Genomic DNA, 20,637 nt, shown 5'->3' with positions numbered 1-20,637 from the left:
GATAAATAAGAGTTGTTTTTTTAATGAAAATAGAGTTAAAATATCTTTAAAAATAATTATTTAGTAGTTATCAATGCTTATTTGTTAGGAATTGATGTTTTTTGTTTACAGCTTGCAGATATAAAAAATGGAGGGATTAAAAGCAAAAAGATGCAAAAAATACGAAAAAAGATGAAGATTTTTGCATCAGGTCCAGCACAAGACACGCTCAGCACGCAGCGCACACTAAGTGCGAAAACAAGCACCTACGCTAAGCGAGCAGAGTGCGCTAAGCGCGAAAATAGACACCTACGCTAAGCAAGCAGAGTGCGCTAAGCGAGAGTACGTAGGCCCAAGTCCACTCCAGCAACTATAAAAAGGGAGTCAAGTCAAAGGGAAAAGACACACCAAGTCTCAGAGCAGCACTCTCATACATACCCAAAGCCTAAGAACTCTTCATTAGGGAATTCTCTCTTCTCTCTCACCATTTTCTCTATTCCCTTCTTCCATCCCTTTTCTTCCACCAATTCTTATACCCTTCTTTCAGTGTAAGGCCCTCATGGTGATGAGAGGCTAAACCCCTAGTTAGGGTCTGGTAGGCCTAAAAAGCCAAGAGATGTATGATGTATTCCATATTTATCAATGCAATAGGTGTTTTCTATCCTATTATCTTTTCCTATTTATATTTCATGCACTACTCATCTTTACATTATTTTAGGGGTTAGATTCTCGACATAGGGTAACTCTTAATATGAATATAAGGAAGATATGCATGCATCAGTTTTAGGGGTTAGCGCTCGACAGAGGATAACTTCTAACAGAACTAAAAGGAAAAGATATCATAATGAAATCATTGCTAGACATAGGATGATAACATTATGCCCATACATTAAAGCACACGTCTAGAACTAAAGCTTCATGTATTTTATATGTGGAATCATTGCTTGTCATTGTGAGACATCAAGGGCAAGTATTTTAACAGATGTGGGTAGGATAAATTTACCTAATTGATAAAGAAAAATCTAAAAATTATACATCTTAGATAAACAAGACATGCTAGGTCCTAACATTCTCATCATATTGGATTCTCTACTTGATTATTTTGCTTCCTATTATTTTCTTTTTCTATAATTATCTGCTATTAATTCATGTTCCTTTTATCTATCATTTACCTCTCTTTATCTCTTCTCTTATAAATTGAAAATTATATAATACAAGTACAAAACAAAGTCCCTGTGGAAATCGACACTCGGACTTTCGAGTTTTTACTACTTGGACATTTGGTGCACTTGTCAAACCGTTAACAAGTTTTTGGCGCCATTGCCGGGGGACTTCGTTCTTCGTACTTGGTTGCCATACATTTTCAATTTGTAAGTATTAATTCTTTATTTTAGAATCTAATTTTAATTTTATTATTTCTTCTTCAATCTTTTCTTCCATAATTTGCACAATAGTGCTTGTTTTTATGTATGCGAGGTAGAACTACTACCGAAGATTTAGCCCCTCTCAACCCGAAAATTGAAGCAACGCTACAAGAAAAAGAAGAGAGCAAGAAATACAAGGAAGCTGTCAAACCTCACCTCTTCCCTCTCCACAAAGCTACATTCAAATGGAAGAGGAACATGCACGATACATGACACTAGAGGATTACTCTAGTACAGCTACCTCATAATTCTTCACAAGTATTGCAAGGCGAAGGTTCAAGCAGCCAACATCTCTTATACCCACTCTCTTATACAGCTGATACAAGGAAACCTCTTCCGTGGTCTACCAAATGAGGATCCTTACGCTCATCTAGCCACCTACATAGAAATTTGTAATACGGTAAAAATAGCTGGTGTCCCTGAAACTGCTATACGCTCTCTTTTCTTTTTCTTTAGCAAGGGAAGCAAAAAGGTGGTTACACTCCTTTAAGGGTAATAGCTTGTGGACCTGGGGGGAAGTTGTCGAAAAGTTCCTAAAGAAGTATTTCCCAGAGTCAAAGACTGCCGAAGGGAAAATGGAAATATCTTTATTCCATCAATTCCCCGATGAATCACTCAGCGAGGCGCTCGACCGTTTCCACAGACTACTCAGAAAGACGCCTACACATGGGTACAGTGAGTTGGTGCAGTTAAACATCTTTATAGATGGCCTGCGACCACAATCAAAGCAACTCCTTGACACATCCGCAGGAGGAAAAATCAAGCTGAAGACACCAAAGGAGGCAATGGAACTGATAGAAAACATGGTGGCCAGTGATCACGCCATCCTTCGTGATCATCGGTAAGTCCTTCTCACTCTTCAGTCATGCAGATAGGGGGATGCCACATCTATGGAGGAGCACACGAGCTAGGGCAATGCATAGTCCAAGAAGATTTTTCCAGGGACGTGAACTACATGGGAGTACAGAATCGCCACGGATTCCAAGGCTACAACCAAGGAGGATCGCTGGGATTCAATCAGGAGAGGAATTTCACACAAGGCTCAAGTTGGAGGAACCATCTGGGGAATCAATTCAACTAGGAGCAAAGAAGTCAACCAGCCCAAAATCCCAACCAAGGGGTAAATCTTCATGAGAAAACCATCAAGCTTGAGGAGACACTGGACCAATTCATGCAGATATCCATGTCCAACTACAGGAGCACGGAAGCCTCTATCAAGAGCCTAGAAATTCAAGTGGATAATTAGCCAAACAAATGGTTGAAAGACCCATTAGCAGCTTTGGAGCTAATACAGAGAAGAACCCGAAAGAGGAATGCAGGCCAGTATTGACAAGAAGCCAAAGAAGAGCACAAGGGGAAAAATGAGCTAAAGGAGACCAGTCAAAAGAAGAAAGGACAGACAGAGAAGGAGAGAAGGTGGAAGAGAAGAAGGAAGAAGAGAACGAAGGAGAGAAGAAGGTCTTAATCTCTAAGACCGAAAGCCAGTTAGCCCGAGAAGCTAGGAAAGAAGAGCCACCAGCCCCTCTAAAGGAGACCCAATATCCTTTAGTGCCGTCAAAGAAGAATAAGGAGTACTACTTCAAGTGTTTCTTGAAAATATTCAAGGGGTTGGAAATAACCATGCAATTTGGGGAAGCCTTATAGCAGATGTCACTCTACACCAAATTCATGAAGGACATCCTCACCAAGAAGGGGAACTACATTGATAATGAGAGCATTGTGGTGGGAGGCAACTACAATGTCGTGATACAGAGGAAGCTGCCGAAGAAATTCAAAGACCCCGGGAGCGTAACTATCCCTTGCACTATAGGGAATGAGTCGGTAGGGAAGGCCCTCATTGACTTAGGGGCAAGCATCAACTTGATGCCCCTATCAACGTGTAGAAGAATTGGTAATCTGAAGATAGACTTTACCAGGATGATGCTCCAGCTAGTAGACCGATCAATCACAAGACCATACGGGGTAGTAGAAGATTTCCTCGTCAAAGTCTGCCACTTCACTTTTCTGGTGGATTTGTTATCATGTACATAGAAGAAGACACGAAGATTCCTCTTATCCTAGGTAGACCCTTTGTGCTGACCGCCAACTGTGTGGTAGATATGGGAAATGGAAATCTAGAAATGAGTGTTGACAACAAAAAGGTAACCTTCAACCTTTTTTAGGCAATAAAATACCCAGAGGAAGACAGGAGGTGCTTTAAGGTGGAGGAGGTCGATAAAGAAGATGTTAGCACTCTTGCAACTACACAAACTTCGCTGGAGAAAGCTTTGATAAATGTTATAGACTGCCTAACTAGTGAAGAGGAAGAGGATCTAAGGGCTTGCTTGGAAGACTTAGATCATGAGGATAACATTCCTGTAGGGGGGATCGGTTTTGAAGAATTAAAAAGCAGGATTCCATCCGAGAAGACCAAGGTAGAGCTGAAGACCAATGTAGGGGGGACCAGCATTTTCAGAAGATTGGCATGCAGCATTTCAAGTGTTGAGTCCTTTCAGAAAAGCCTTAACAATGACCTTATAATTATCATGCAATTATTTAAGAGAAAACAACAGAAGATAACATAACTGAATAACATTATTTACAAACCAAGTTCAAATAAAACATAAAGTTCAAATAAACTAAAACATAAAGATCCTGGACAATGATCTGTTGGCCCTGGTGGATGGAATGGAGCATCTGGCTATGTAGATCCATCGAGGATGAAATGAATGGTTGTTGATGACGTGCGATAGATGGTGGTGGCTGTGCTGGAGGCAGGGCGTCTGGCATTGCGGCTCTGGTGCAGACACGACAAGGCCCTGGGAAGTTGATGGATGGATCTGTGGGGTTCCAACAATTCTTCTTAATGTAGGCTAAGTTAATCACAAGGCTTAGTGACTCAAAGGTCAAGGTGTCAGAAACGACCCCCGAGCATCACACAGCGTTGTGATCAACGCTGGGAACCCCAATCGAGAGGTGCTGGACTGGGTGATATGTGTGATTTGTCTAGAGATGAAACTACCCAAGTCCATGTCCATCTTCATCACTAAACCATAAACCAGTCTTGCCCTGTCAACATTAAGATCAGAAGTGTGAGAAGTAGGAGCAAGATTAAAGTAAGAGAGTACGCTCCATGTCTGTGCGAGCGTAGTCAGATCCTTCCTCAGCAGCTTCCATGGGGCACATCAGTGCTCAAAACAAATCCTCTGCCAGATGTGCATAGGGCTGTCGCAATGGCCTGATGGTCTGGGTACGTATGCAGATACTGGGAGTACGCCAGATATTCCTCTCCGTCAGCAAGGGTGACTGGGGTGTCAAGAAAGTCGTTGATCTTGGTGCACTTGCCAAACCGTTAACACTTATTAGTTATTAAGCATACTAAATATTGAAACTCATAAAAGTGAAATTTTTACAATATTTTTTTAAAATAAATTAGTGACGTTAAGTTTATCACATGTTTTGTCTGATAAGAAGAACTTCAAGACTTATCTTGAAGATTATATAAGTTTGATGGTGTATCGAACAAGCAAGAGTCTTTGTTGTCTTAAAAGAAACAAAAAGATAAAATTTATCAACTCTCTTATCTCAAAGAGTATGATTGACATAAAATCATAGTGGATTAGACAAAATTACAAAGAAAGTATATATATATTTTTTTTTTCGTGAATCACGGGTTAATCCCGTTTGCGATATACAATTGTTGCTACTTCAAGAAAATTTTTGCACATAGTGAGAATCAAACACAGATTCTTTTACTAAATAGAACGTTCTTACTCATGTGAACACATTGGATCCTTACATGACTACATCAACTCTTTGGGTTAGAAAGTAAAAAATATATAAATACAAGTATGAAAATTTAAATAAGAAGAAAAAACTTTCACAGATTAATTTTCAACATTATTAATATAAGTCTCAAGAGTCAACAAGTCATTGAGATTTTTTTTTATAGAATTTGCATTTAATTTTTTACATGTCACACAAAGAAAAAAAAAAGAGAAGCAGATAATATGTTTGTCAAAACAGAAAAAAAAACATTTAATGCACATGAACATTCATTTTAAATAAGTGGGAAAAACTTTCACAAATATTAGTTTTCAAAATCGTCAACATAAGTCTCAAGAGTCAACAAGTCATAGAGATTCTTTTAGAGAATTTTGCATTTAATATGCTCATTTACTTTAAATTATTTGAAGAACATTTTCTACAAAACTAGTATGTATTATGCTTTGAGCATTTATACTATCATTTATTATATTCAAGCTTAAACGGTTGATAGAATACGATTATAGTGTTTATTTCAAACTTGAAGTTTGATAGTCAAGGGGGTCTAATTCAGTTGGTTAAACAAGATTCGTGAGTTATTATAAATCTTCCGACACTATCTTCGATTCCTATAAATAAATAAAAACTTAAAGTTTGATAAGTTTAAATAGACATGTTGAAATAATATTTGAGTTAGTGTCTCGAGAGACAAGTGATAAATCTCAAGTGTTGATTGCCTGGATAGATAAGGAAGAAAGAATACTTACAATAGCGTGGAATATGATTCTTGTACTTTTTTTATTAATTAGCATAAATCTTGTTATTGTAAAAGAAATGGACTAGTCTAATGCAGTAGGAGGAATCAATATAAATATCCTTGTTTCCTTTTTCACTCCCATTATCTAGTTTGTTTTAACTAGAACAATCAAAATTGATCTAGCTTGATGGCCCATCAGGCTAGACTAAGTACAAAATTATCCTAAAAATTAGGAAATTGCTTTGCGTACCCAACAAATTGCTTGTGCACCCAATACTTTTTAGTAAGAGGAATCAATATAAATATCCTTGTTTCCTTTTTCATTCCCATTATCTTGTTTGTTTTAACTAGAAGATCGAAATTGGTCTAGCTTGATGGCCCATCACGCTACAGACTAGGCTGTACAAAACTATCCTAAAAATTAGGGAATTACTTTGCACACCTAAAAATTGCATGTGCATCCAGCACTTTTTCATTTTTTCCCAAAATTACCCTTAGTAAACTTAGGGATTCATAATCTATATCCGTATGTTCATAAGGATTGTTGTATGTTTATATGGATTGACAATCTGTATTTCATCCGTATTTTTTTTAATTTTTTTAAAAATGTTTTACAAATTAATAACCCATGCAAAATTTAAACTTGTGGCTTTCATGTTATTAACATGACACTCTAACCAATGGAGCAAATAGACCAATTATGTTATAAAATAACTAATGTCATTGTATATAACACTAAAATTTCTATATATATTTAATGCACATGTAAATTTACACAATAAATTTTGTGAAAATTAATTTTATTCTAATATATTTATTCACCAAAATTAATTGTCACAAAGTTTATTATATAAATTTACATGTGCATTAAATATAAATTAGAAATTAATGCACCAAAATTAATTGTCATAAAATTTATTATGTAAATTTACATGTGCATTAAATATACATTAGAAATTTTATTTTTATATATAGTGACATTAATTATTTTATAACATAATCGACTTATTAGCTTAATTGGTTAGAACGTTGTGTTAATAATGCAAAAGTCACATGTTTGATTCTTGCATAATTTTAAATTAATTCGTAAAACATATTTTTGAATCCATATTGAGCTTACGGATTCACCAATCCATATCAGTTTTATGGAAGGGCAAAAATGAAATTTTACAGTTTTGCGGAGTGTACCAACAATTATACCAAGTGCACGTAGAAACAGCTTACTATTTTTTATTATTTATTTTCTCTTTTAAATTGGGCTAGGTCAGGCCACAAAAAATGACCTATGAGAGATTCGGCTTAGCCCAGCCCGACCTGATCGGCCTGTTTATATGTTTTAATTTGTTTAGATCTAGAGGACATACAAGCCAAAAGTATACGTTTTCACTAGTTATTATGAGAACAAATCTTGATTATCTATGCTTTGAGATTCATTCTTGTAATACTAATTAATTAATAGTGGAACAGTAGTTCTCATATATGCAGACTTTGTTTCCCTCTTAAATCGGATGGGTGTACTCGAGAGTCGAATGGGAAATACAAGAAAAGGGGACAAAAGTGTGTAAATACCGATCTTATGCCATTATTTCCACAATCATAAGGCAACTAGAATGCTGCAACCAAAATACACTTTTGTTATCTGTTTTCTCTGCTTGTTCTTAAAGACTTGTTACATTTATGTTGAATGCTTTAATTTCTCATTCATAAGTAATGTCAATTACCCAGATCAACTTCATTCCAAAGTGAACAGTTATAAACTAATAAGGTAGATAGATGGAGAGTTAATATGAGGAAACATGATCAGAAACAGATACTTCTTTGAATTATAAATACAGCCTTTTGCAACAACTAATTAACGTTACGTGAGATGAGACCACACCAAGGAACTGAAATGGAATGACATGAAACCAAAGCATCACATATCCATTAGGACTAATACTTAATCTCACTAACATTAAAACATATATAGAGACCTTAAACCACACCATATATATATATATATGATAACAATTAACACATAATTTTCTTTCACTCTCTAGTCTCTGGCCAAACACTTGGATAGATATCAAGATGCATAATCAGGCAGAGAAATTAAAACCTCTTCCAATTTATTAACACTTAGCACCTTGGGAAGGGAGTTCCACAAGTGCTAGCAACTCTCCTTGCATTAGGAGAGTCAACAAACTTCTTGAGATTGGGGTTCTTGAGGTATTGGCAGAGGCATGGTTTCTGTTCTTTGATCTTGGAGCAGCATAGGTTTGATGGAGGGGTTGAAGAGGTTATTGCACTTACACATGCACTCAGCTGCACTGGGCTGCATGTCACTGCCATTGAAACTTGAACTTCAGCCACAAGAAACACAACCACCAAAGTGAACCAAGCAATGGGTGATGCCTTCATTTTCACCTTAATTAGGATGGGAAGGGTTTTGTGTTTATAGTGAGAATGAGAGAGGAATATGATTAATTGCTTCTGTGAAGGTGCATTTTCGATTGAGTTTAGTCCCTATTTATACTGTGAGCTTAGTGTGGAAAACAAAAATAAAAATAAGCATCGAAATTCGTGGGATCAAATTATAAGAGTGAGGGACTGTAGGTTTGTCCCTTATCCCACCACTTTCAACTTTGTTCCACTATTAAAAAGGTAAAGATTACTATAGTCCAGAGATTTAGCATCCAAATTACTGCTTAATCATTTCAGGTAACACTGTAGCAGTAAATATTTATGTAAAATGTTAGCATTATATTGGACTTTTGGATTGATCTTAAACATCTGGTAAGTCTTAATTAAGAAATAAAGCATTACAATAACTCCTCTATTTTGGTCAATTAAATGAGTTAGATCCTCTTAATAAACATTAAGTATTTATTATATTTTTAATAGATGTTTTTTTTTTCTAATAAAACTTATCACTCTTAGAAATTTAACAAAACCGAATACTTTTATTGTAATTATCCATATTGAGTTTATAATTTCTTTTTTCTTACTAATAAGTAATAACCGAAGGTCAAGATTATATGGCTAGTTTGTATTTATATGGCTTGGTCACATAGCTCAGAGTTGAAATTTTAGATATGTTAATGAACATCTGCATTATTTTAGTACCTTTCGGTGGAGCTTCGTGGTCAAACCGATTGTAACAGATCAGATCAGGCTGAATTGCTGAAGCCGAAGCCAAAGTCATTTGAAATGCAATTATTTCCTACTGTTGACTGTGGTGCAAAATTTCAATCTCTAAGCAAATGGGAGCAAAAAGATAGAAAGAAAGACGACTTCAAAACATGTGGGGAAATTATTTTTCAGTCAAAAAGGTACATTACTGATTTCAGCCTAAAAGACATTTACAAACTACAAAGGGACATAAATAAAAGAAAATGTGTTCTCCAGTAATTTACCCAATTTATAGAATAATTTAATGAAAAACTTATAAAAATATTGAAGTGTATAAGTTAGATTTAACGTACGAAAAAATCTTTGTTTTATTTTATTTTCTTCTCTTATAAACTTATATATTGAGAAATTTAACTAAACTAGATTTACATTAATAAAAATATCTACATATTACTATCGAGACTAAAATATAAGGCAAAAAAAATCAACTTACACTTATCAAGAAAATTAGTTAACATTATTTAATTTTAATAGTCTTAATAAAAAAAATTAATTAATTTCTTAAAATACCATTTACAATAATTGCATTGGACAAAACTAAAGAAATTTGTTGAAAATAAAACTCTAATTAAATAAAGAGCATTTTAAAAACTATCATTAAACATGAAAGAGCTGGTTAAAATTTATTTATATTTTAGTTTAATATATATTATTTTTTTTTCTTCTTCTTATCTTTCAGTCTGAAGGTAATAATTTCATCACACCGCTGAGCTTGTGAATTAATTGGTACATAGTTATGTACCAATTAATCAATGATCAATTTTGAATTCAAATTCTAAATTTGCACGCCCTTAATTAGTTGAAAGAATAATTTTGATTTCTATAATAATCTCAACCGTCTTGGCACCAAAATGTTAAATAAAACTCTACTGAAATAACGTCATGTTTTGACTTATTAAACCATTTAAAGTAATGCATTACAATAAACAATATTAGTCGAAGTATTTCAACTCCATTCGAATTAGCTTCATAATAATAAAAAAATGAAGTAGAATAAGCAATAATGAAATTTATATTTATGACTTCAGGCAAATTATTATCCAACTTTTAATAAATGCATGTTTGGGTAGCTCCAAACTGCTGTAAAGCATGTTCCAATGCACTCTCAAGGCATAAGTAAGGCAAAACTAAAATGCAATAAACATTTTAGATGACGATATTACAAATCACATTTTGGTTTTAATGTTATAAACAGAAACATTTCCTATTCTTCTCTCTTTTCTTTCCACATTTCTACTTCCCTGCATGAATGTGCATGAGACCCACCATTTCGGCCGTGGTACCTTTCGGTGATGTTGATGTGGTGAGTATTTTTTAATTTATACACATGTATCCTTTCTTTTATTATAAAGTCACATGCTACATGCTCTCTTATGATGATTATGACACGCACTCGGAAATTAGTGAGATGAAGTTCACAATCACTAGCCATCATGATAAAGTAGGGTACTACATAGTGCAATGGATTACAAGGAATAGAGTGCAGACATTCTATGATTAGCAATGTAAAGTTATTTCCAAGGAGCAAGCCAATTGAGAGCAATCTCTAAGATTTCATTGAAGCAAAGGATTTGGAATGAATTTGATCACTATAAGATTAATTAGTGTGTTGTAAAAGGCAGTAATTAATAAGCATTTCTTAAGTTGTCTAATGGAAATCCCTATGATTATAATGATTTAAGACCCATCTAGTTGACCTTAAACAACTCTTACCAATTTAAGTGTTCTATATTATATTGGACACATCACTGCAAGATTTCTCCTTAAGAAATGGGAAAAAAGTGAGGATTCGATTCGCTGTTTTGTATGTGAAATTTTTGTCCAAAGTGAAAAACTATCAAGTGGAGGACATGTCACGTTCAAAGTAGAAGGTGAAGTGTTTGCCTTTGTAGGCCCCTAATCTTTTGAAAGTTACATTTTTTGTTCAGATTTGCTACAATCATCATTGATTTGTTGTTTGAGTGTGACACTCTCTATCCCAATATGTATATAAATGAAAAATATATATAAAATGAGAAATCTAATTAAATCCATTTTATTCAATAAAATCATAAGCAAATCCAAGAGAGTAAAAGGTTTACATTTACTTCAATGTATCAAATAAAACTTTTCAAAAACATTTTCGGCTCAAAATAAGATGATTCAAGTTTACAAAAAAATTCAAGTTAATTAAGCAACATAATAAAATAAAGTAAAATAACATATTTAGAATATCATGCAATTAAAAACATAAACACATGCTCCGATGTCATATCCTATCAGAGTATTGTATCCCAACGTCCTCCAACATAAGGTTCCTTAAAGCAATCCACCTAGTCATCTGCTCCGATGAACACAAGGTTTGAGATCATCAGGATCCAAACACAAACAACACACAAGGAATAAGTTATCACATTCTTAAACAGGGAAAGATAAATAAAGACACATATAAATAGTATAAGTATAACAAGCTCAACTTAGCACAATTCACATCATTTTACCACTTATTGCGTAGCATCACTTGTCCCTAGGATTTAATCACAAAATTAGATTTCACATATTCACATTAATCACGTGTTCAAAACAACAAATATCAAATACAACACAGCATTTGACACTCACAATTCATTACCCACCATCACACATAGCAAGTCACAATGATCATCACACAAGCGTTATGCAACAGATACACTAAGATTCAATCCTATATGCAATGTGGTATCATGTTAGTGAAAAAAAACATTAGGGTTCTTAGGAGTACATAACAATACAAATCACACAATGAGTATGTTAGGTCACTCTCACTAAGTGAAATCATAAAGTGACTAGTCAAGGTCACCCTGTTTTGTGAGAATGCTCCAACCATATGAGATCAACATAAGCTTAAAGGAGCACTCAAATCAAGTGTATTTACCCCCAAGGCATAGACTCCAAAGAATCCATTAGGGTCTCACCTTCTTGATTCAAGTTCAACCCTTAAAACAACTTAATTTGCATGCAGACACTGCTCTTGAATTATACGATACCCACAATCTCACACTTATTTTCAAACATGTTTAACACAATGTCCTACAATTAACACCTCAGGTTCTTAACTTGGAACCCTATATTTTCCTTTTAAAACCTCACGCATTGTGTTACAATTTAAGACCTCAGGTTCCTAACTTGGAACCTTACACTTTCCTTTTAACACCTCGCGCATAAACACTTCTCTCAAGGTAAACACCAATCAGGTTATTGTATAATTTACAACTCAAAACACAAGTAATACCACATCAAGTATTAACCACACACTTATTCATAACCATATTTCATATCTATAATTTAACACTTTTCAATGTCACAATCCACCATTACATGTTCATGTGTATCTCGCAAATTAACACATGCTCAACTTGTCACTTATACTCAATCTCAATCACAATTCATAATATATAAATAGTATTACATATATAAACACACAATATATAAATAACTAAACACACAAATATTCTAATCATAAATTTACAAAGTGAAATATAATCAAACAAAACTACACCAAGGATTCACTAAAGCTTTTGAAAAACCTTATAGTTAAATAGACTTTGGTCAATTTTAAAGAATAATAATATGAAAAATATATAAACTCATATTAAATATTAAAACTAAAACAATAATTGAGAATATCATTTTGTTAGTCTATTATAATTTCAAATTATATTATTAATTCCAAACTATATATAAAAAAGCCCTAAAAAGCAAGAAAAGGGAAAAAAATACAAAATAAATATCTCGTTTCCTCTTATGGTAAATCTTTCCTTACTTAATTTCATCAATTCATACTAATTAGAAAAGATCCAATTTTTAGGTTTCACACTCAATACAAGAACATATCGATTTCACAACAATTTCACATCAAGACATCAATTGAAATTCATAAAAGAATAAGAACAGAATTGAAATTCATAAAATAATCCAAAATTTAACCTATAGAAATCCATACACATGTTCATTCTAATATTCAAGTGTGAATAACTCATTCCTTACCTCTAAACGGACTCACGTGTGTAGTCTGGCAGTGATAGTGGCTCCATAAGATTTCTCAAGTTTTTTCTCTGGTTCTGCTAGGGTTTTTATGTGTTAAAGAGAATGAGAAGAAATTGAAGCCCCAATTTCACTGTCTCTATGCGAGGGACATATCTCTCTCTACATACATTATTTCACAAATTCAAACGTTGAGAATGTGTAAAAATGAGTTTCAAACCCGGTGTCCAAATTTCAGGAAGATCCAACGGTTAAAAAGTATGAGATTATCATTTTACTGAAACAAGTTCAAGTGTATGTGAAAAAAGGGAGGGTTTGAGGAGATGAAGAAGGAAAAACAAATTTGAGAGGAAAATAAAACATAGAAACATATGGTAAATATAAAAATTGACTTAATATCTCTCTATTTATAAATAAGATACTTTGAGCTTATTGTTTACTTTATTTTTATTTATTTTATTATTTTATAAAAAAAGAATTCAATTTTACTACTTCATTAAATAAATAATCAATTACAATATCCATTTATTTTTCTAAAACATCATTTTACTCTATTTATTTTCTAATACTATGAAACTATTACTTTAATTAACAAAAATCATTTTCTTTCATTTATTTAATTTCTAATAATTCTATTAATTTTTAAATAAAACTCTTTTTATTTACTTTAAAAAAAAAAACTGGACTGTTACAATACGTGGAAGACAAATTAAGCAAATTCCACTCTGGCTTGTGAAGACAAGACTGATTTTTTTTAATCCTCCAAATTTTCTTTTGTTCTTCTCTAAATTTCTAGGAGAGATTACATATAGAGAAGGAAAAATAAAACAAACTGCTAAAGAAAGGTGTATTTGCCATTTTAATTACCCAATGTTATTATTTCTGAATGCACTTGGTATGCTATGCTTTTCTATAATCAACATAGCTGCAAATTGATTCATACTTTACATTTATCTTGGCAGTACACTATATACTTTTAGGCACGCCAAGCAATAATAATCATCAGCTCACTTCTACAATAATAATTCATATGGAAAAGCAAAAGAGGGATCAAATTGGCGTGAAATAACGCACATAATCATTGAATTTACTGGATTATTTTGGTCTATTCTAAGTCAAAATTAAAGGGGGTTGTATTTTTATTCAATTAAAGTGGTTGTTATCATGCAACGTGTGGGGCCTTCAAATTATGGGGCCTTCAACTTTTAATCTCCATGCTCAGTTGATAATTGATGATTTATCATTGCTTACATCAGTCAATTTTGGCCTAGCTAGAGAGTGCTGGTCAATAATGATAAGCTTACATATCAATCTGCACAAGCTTAGCTCACTATTATATCAAGCGCCAACACCAACACCTGCAGCATCCAACTTTACCTTTTCTCAAGATTCATGTCCCTTCTCTTTTCATTTTACTTGCTTGTTTATTTGGCTATATTAATTCTTTTAACGAGAAAATAAAGGCTGTTTCTTTTTTGTAGTTTACTCAGATCTAGCAGTAATCTTGCATGGTCACCCTTGCCTGCTAAAGCCACCAATTTGTTAAGAATAATGGATCAATATTAATGTCAGCCTTTAAACAGCTTTTATAGGCTCTGCCAGTGTTGTTCAATATATTAATAATGTGATTTATTAACATGTTATCATATGATTGATAAATAACTATATTTTTTAAGTATGTGATTAAGAATTTGATTCTCAAATTTTATATATATATATATGAAATAACATTTATCAGAATAAGTTAATTTCTTAGATGAATTAGAGTAACTCGAGCAAACATTAGTCTTTTAACTCTTCACAGAAAAAAAATAATCTGATTTTGTGGGCCAGAATAATTTACTAGAATAAAGAGCCATGTAGTATATATTAATGTATGATCATGTATATATGAGACGTGCGATTAATTAGGCATGCTAATGCGGCTACTTTTCCGAAAGGGGTATCCCAAGAGTAAAATATTTGTCAATTACATCCCCGGAAATTTTAATGGAAAACTGCGCCGAAGAAATTATGAAACGTGATTACAACATTTTTTTCTCAAGAAAAATATTTGGTTATCTTTTTTTCATGTATAAGAAGGTCAAGATTAAAAGAACTAGCTTGTTGCAATGCAAGGTTAAGTACACATGTCACGAGAAAAAATAAAGCCCTTCATGAAAGAGCAATAGTTTCTTAACTGAGTTCTCCAAACAGTCAAATTAGTATGGATCCAAATGATCTTAGTATAAAAAAAAGTGAGAATTTTTATCTTTCACGTCTAGGTATTTCTGCACAGACATTCAGCAAATGTTTAGTCTTCAAACATACCTGTTTTAAAAAACGCCAACTAATATTATGGAATTTCGATGCCTTCTAATTGTTTCTGTTTGTTAATAATTAATTGGTAATGGATCGGATGATAGTTAGGGGTGTTTAAAAAAAAACACTGATTTGGATTGAATTGAATTATAATTATATTTGAATTGAATTGATTTTTTTAATTATTTTAAAAAATAAATACACTATCTTATTTGAATTATAATTAAACTTGAATTGAATTGATTTTTTTTAATTATTAAAAAAAAAATACACTATCTTATAAAACTAATTCAGTTAATCGAATTATTTCAATAAAATCAGTTTAATTAAACAAACTTATTTTTATTTTAAAAAAATAATTCAAAAACTAGTTTAAAGATTTGACTTTTAAAACTAATATAAAATTGATTAAAAACTAATTTAATTTGAAATTAATTTTTAAAATTAATTTAATTTTAAACCAATTTTTAAATCAATTTAACTATTTAAATATAAAAACAAATTCGGTTTTTTTGTACGGAACACCCCCTATTGATAGTGATAGGTCCATCACAAGTCACACCCAATCAAGAAGTGTAAGTAACTGTTCAACAAGGTTGGTATCACACTCATCCAAGTCAACAGGGTATAGATTGGTAGAATAGATAAGCATAAATGCTTCACTGTAAATTTATAAGGGAATTATTTATTGAGTCCCTGAATACATGATACTAACATAATATTAGAAAATATATATTAATTATCATATAAAAAAATCACTTATTACTTACTGTTTAAAATAATTTAAAGTATATATATATATATATATATATCAGTTGTATCACAATTCTATTAATTGAATAAGAAAATCCTAATTTCCTCCATTCTCTATATATACAGCATTTCTAGCAAACGGATCGAAAAACTTCCATTGTGATCACTTGTCAATATCTTCATAGAGCAATAAGTTAAAAGAATATGAAATACCTTAATTTTACCAACATTGGAAGGGCGTAGTGATTAGCATGCCGCAATATTTTGCAAGAATAATTTAAATTTAAATTCTAAAAAGGTACCTGCATTAAAAGCAAGTTTACGTTAATGTCTGCATGCACTTGTTAAAAACGTGTTTACGTATATGTCTATACTACCCAGACTATCACACTACCTAAAGAAAAAAAAAAAAGCATGGCCTTATCTTCCTTGCAAAAATAGCATCAACCAGTGAAGGCTCCCTTTCATGGATCCCTTGATAGCTAATAGCTAGCTGTATCACTTATGGGTGTTTCCTATCAATATTTATAGCCCTTCTTTATTTGTTCAGCTATTATCAAACTATCAAAATAAAATTAGTATCTTCCATATGTAAAATGCTAAATTATTGTGTTTTTTTATATAAAATTTATAACATATTTGAATTATAATTTGTAAAGTATACATTTTGGTTTAATGGAAAAATTAATAGTATTTGTTGTTTTTTTATCACTTCTTGTCCATTTATGGTTGCTTAAGAGTTAATATATATATATATATATATATATATATATATGTCTAAATAATATACAACATAATTGTCGTGATTTTGTTATATTTAAATATTAGTTAGTATTGTATTATAAAATTGATACTTTATTTTATTTTTTAAAAAAATAGGCAATCTTCTTTTGTTTTTCTCTTCTCGTGTAAGTACTCATCTTTCTTGTGACACATGAGACAATTTTAATCAATATTTTTATTTAATTAATTATGGAATTAAAGAAAATTAAAAATTTATTTCATTATTTTAATCAATATTCAAAATTTTCAAATTAAGTAAAGAAAGATATTTTTAAATTAATTATCATTAAAATGATATTTTATTAACCAAATTAATTAAAAAAATTAAAATTAAAATTTACACTTGTATATTTATATTTTACAAGATATGCCATACTTGCAATATGGTAGACAAATATAAAATTTACATATCCTAAATTGGTATTACATGTTAAAACAATATTATACACTGACAATATTAAAAATTTGACAGAATCGTTCAATCATAATTGAATCGTTCAATCATAATTCATGTTATAGGATAAAGTTATTGAATTTTAAAATAATTACATATATCATAAAATAATTATATATATATAACTGAGGCTTGCTGTTAACAATTAATGTGAATTGATAGGAAGGTGTTTCTCCATTGTGTCCCGTATCCTGAAAGAGAACTTGTCATTTAATTTCGTGCAGAGTAATGTTATTCCCACAATATTTCAACTATTACGAAAACAGTGGTATATATTCTTTCAAATAAGGGAAACTCCGAGACTTCTCAGTTCTGACAATCTTTCTCTCTGTCTTTGTTTACATGATGATAGTTACAGCTGAATTATTTAGAATAAATTGTTTACATTATTAAATATTTCAATAATTGTATATTATTAATTAATTTAATTATAAAACTTTAGATATTTATCATTTGAACTTTTTATGTGTGAATGGCACGTAGGTGATGAGTTAAGTTGCTCATAAGTATTGTGCCCACCAAACAACTTTGGATTTGGATGTATGTAATATCTGTGGAAAAACTCTAGTGACAAAATAGAAAATAATTTTCTCTCATTTTTATTTTTCTCTACAAATTAGATTGAAACTGTACGGACATATATAGATTCAAGCTTTCTGCTAGACACTCACAATTTAAGACATCGATTAAATTATGTGAGAAGTACATGTTATACTATGCATTTTTGTGCTAAAAAATCTAATATATCTTTCTTTCTAAAATTCCTGGTGTACATATTAATGTCCTCCCTTATTCAATTACAACTACTGTCCAATTATCTAGTTACAACTTTCAATAGCTCCCAAATTAGGTCTAACTGAACAAATCGACCGGCTTCACCTAATCTAAAGGGAGCCCAAGGAAACTAATTAATTGAGTAATATCTCCTATGATTGTTTTTAATCAGTACGTATCAAAGACGATATGAAAAAGTTTATAATACTTGAATTAACTGAATTAAATTCCATTAATATGTTTGTCTAAACTACAACTCCAAAATGAATAAACATTATCCCACGTAAAAACTCGACAGAGAATGTAAACAATAGAAGATTATTTTAAAATTCCATTTACAAGCCTTTTATGGAAACAAAAACAAACATCATCGAAAGAAACTTGATTTCTTTGAAAAGAAACTTTGGCATTGAAAGCAATTCAGCATCGAACCAAAGAGCCTTTAATATTGAGTATGGACTTCATGCGGGTACGTACACTACATCATCCAGTTTAGTAGGAGCAAGATTAGGATTCGCCAAAACAGCATTAAAATCCTTCCATAGGCCATTCAACTGTGCCCTTAAGAAGGCCACAACCAACCCTCCCACGGTCCTTCTCATCAAGTCCCTAGGACCCTTCCCATCCTTGCATATACAATTTGACAATATTGACCCAATTAAGCCAGGTGTCACATCATCCAACATGTCCATGTGACCATACTCAGTTGCAACAAAATGTGCACAAGGGGGTTTGCACTTATTGAAAAACTCCTTATGGTTCACCCCATCAGGAGCACATGGTGGAATAAAAAAATTAGCCTTCTCTGGGCCTAGCCCAGTGCCAATTACAACAATGGGTATGTTCAAATTGAAGGATTGGGACATGCCAGTGAGAATAGGAGGAAATGTTTCGCAAGATTTACATGGGCCAGCCACAGGGTCTATGCCTACTAGTGCTGAAAACTTGAGGTTAGTTTTAGCATAACCAAGTGCCACAGCAAATACAGTTTTGCCACCCTTGCTGTGACCTGATAAAACCAATTTATCCAATTTGGCTTCAACATTCTCTGGAAGCAGAGGTTGAAGCCCCTCCTCGGCTAGCCAATCCACAACTTTCCCTGCAAATTTAACTTCATCACCAGGTTCCAACATAGACCGTACACTCCAACACTAACATTGCAAAGGCGAAAGCTATGTTAGACAAACCTAAAAAGGAATTCAAAATATTTGTGTAGCGCAGTTTTTTCTTCTCAATTTCTTATCATTTAGATTGTGTTTGGATGGAGAAATTTAAAATTCTGAAAAATTTTAAATTTTAAGAATTTCAAATACTTCAATTGAAATTCTTTTATTTTCAAAATTTTGTGTTTGAATAAAAAATTAAAATTATGAGGATGAAAAAAATGAATGAAAAAAAAAAGAGAAGATATAGTTAGTGTGCTAGTTATACATATTCCTCTATGCTCACACCCATATTCCTCTATGCTCACACCCGATCGATATTTTAGGAGCTTCTTGAAGATGGTAAGAAAAGAAATTGAAATTCCAGATTTTTAGTTGTTTAAAATTCTGTTTTAAAATTTCAAAATTTTAAATTATTCATAAAAAGTATCAAACAATGAATTCTAAATTATAGAAATTCAAATTCTCTGATAAGTTACTTTCCTGAGTTAAGATTCTCCATCCAAACAATGAATTCTAATTAATTGTGTTTCAGTTATTATTTCATAAGATATAAGCAGGGTAATAGAGTTTTTTTTAAGGGAAATATACTTATTTCATTTCATCTCATCAAAGATTAAATAAGAGATAAATGTGGGAATGCAATCATGATCCTGGATATCAGCATGAAATCTAGAAGTCGTAACAAGGTTATGAATTATAAGATTAGTTTGGGTCCATACAAAATTCACTCGAGTTAGGCATGAGATTAGTTTGTTTCTACAACTAGCTAGATAACAGAAAATGGAATTGGTTGAGATACTGTAATATTGTTTCTGCAACTAGATTAGTTTGTTTCTTAATTCACTCTTTGTTTTTTATAATACAATGTCTCGCACCTTAATGAAGATACTGCTTTTGAAAATGTATTTTTATTTATTTTACAATTAGAATTCTATACAAATATTAATGGTGCGTAAAAAATGAATATTGAAGTAAAAATCAATTAGAAAGTGTTAAGATCGTAGAAGATATACCAGCTGAGGAGCAACAATTATGAATCCATGTGAAGCTATGTGGCCTAGGAGCTCAGAGTAGTAGCTATTGCGAAGGGAAAATCCATGGCAGAACAATATTACAGGGTATGAGCCAGGCACGGTTGGTGTAAAGATTAACAATGGTTTTGGAGGTGAGGAGGAAGCATTGGATGTATCAATGTTGAATTGCTTCCATTTGATATTTCCCATTTGGAAAACATCTGTGGTGACCAATATTGGTTCAGCTCTCTGCGCCATCAACACTTTCCTCACACCAAAGACTTTGCTTCTAAGAATACTAAAATTGAGTGCTATG

General features: G+C 32.2%; 1 protein-coding gene across 2 annotated transcripts; it reads right to left on the bottom strand.

The window, feature by feature from the left end:
* Nucleotides 1-18,433: 18,433 nt before the first annotated feature.
* LOC114367379 (chlorophyllase-1-like) lies at nt 18,434-20,637 on the bottom strand. Of its 2 annotated transcripts, none has more exons than XM_028324551.1 (2): nt 20,322-20,637; nt 18,434-19,293 (listed from the first exon to the last, which is right to left on the bottom strand). In XM_028324551.1, the coding sequence occupies exons 1-2, from the start codon at nt 20,577-20,579 to the stop codon at nt 18,604-18,606; spliced, it is 948 nt and encodes a 315-aa protein (XP_028180352.1). In that variant the 5' UTR covers nt 20,580-20,637; the 3' UTR covers nt 18,434-18,603. The 2 variants fall into 2 exon arrangements, with proteins under 2 accessions (XP_028180352.1, XP_028180353.1); XM_028324552.1 differs by having other exon boundaries at nt 18,434-19,290.

Source organism: Glycine soja, chromosome 9 (assembly GCF_004193775.1).
Source record: "Glycine soja cultivar W05 chromosome 9, ASM419377v2, whole genome shotgun sequence".
In the NCBI taxonomy this organism is placed as follows: domain Eukaryota; kingdom Viridiplantae; phylum Streptophyta; class Magnoliopsida; order Fabales; family Fabaceae; genus Glycine; species Glycine soja.
The sequence above is the reverse complement of the archived record's forward strand: the minus strand, read 5'-3'. Positions and strand labels throughout refer to the sequence as shown.

Bases quoted from the DNA above. Each gene is read 5' to 3' on its own strand.
- LOC114367379 (XM_028324551.1), bottom strand. From the start codon at position 20,579: ATGGCGCAGAGAGCTGAACCAATATTGGTCACCACAGATGTTTTCCAA. The intron at 19,294-20,321 runs GTATATCTTCTA...TTGCAATGTTAG, and splicing joins TAATTGTTGCTCCTCAGCTG to TGTTGGAGTGTACGGTCTAT.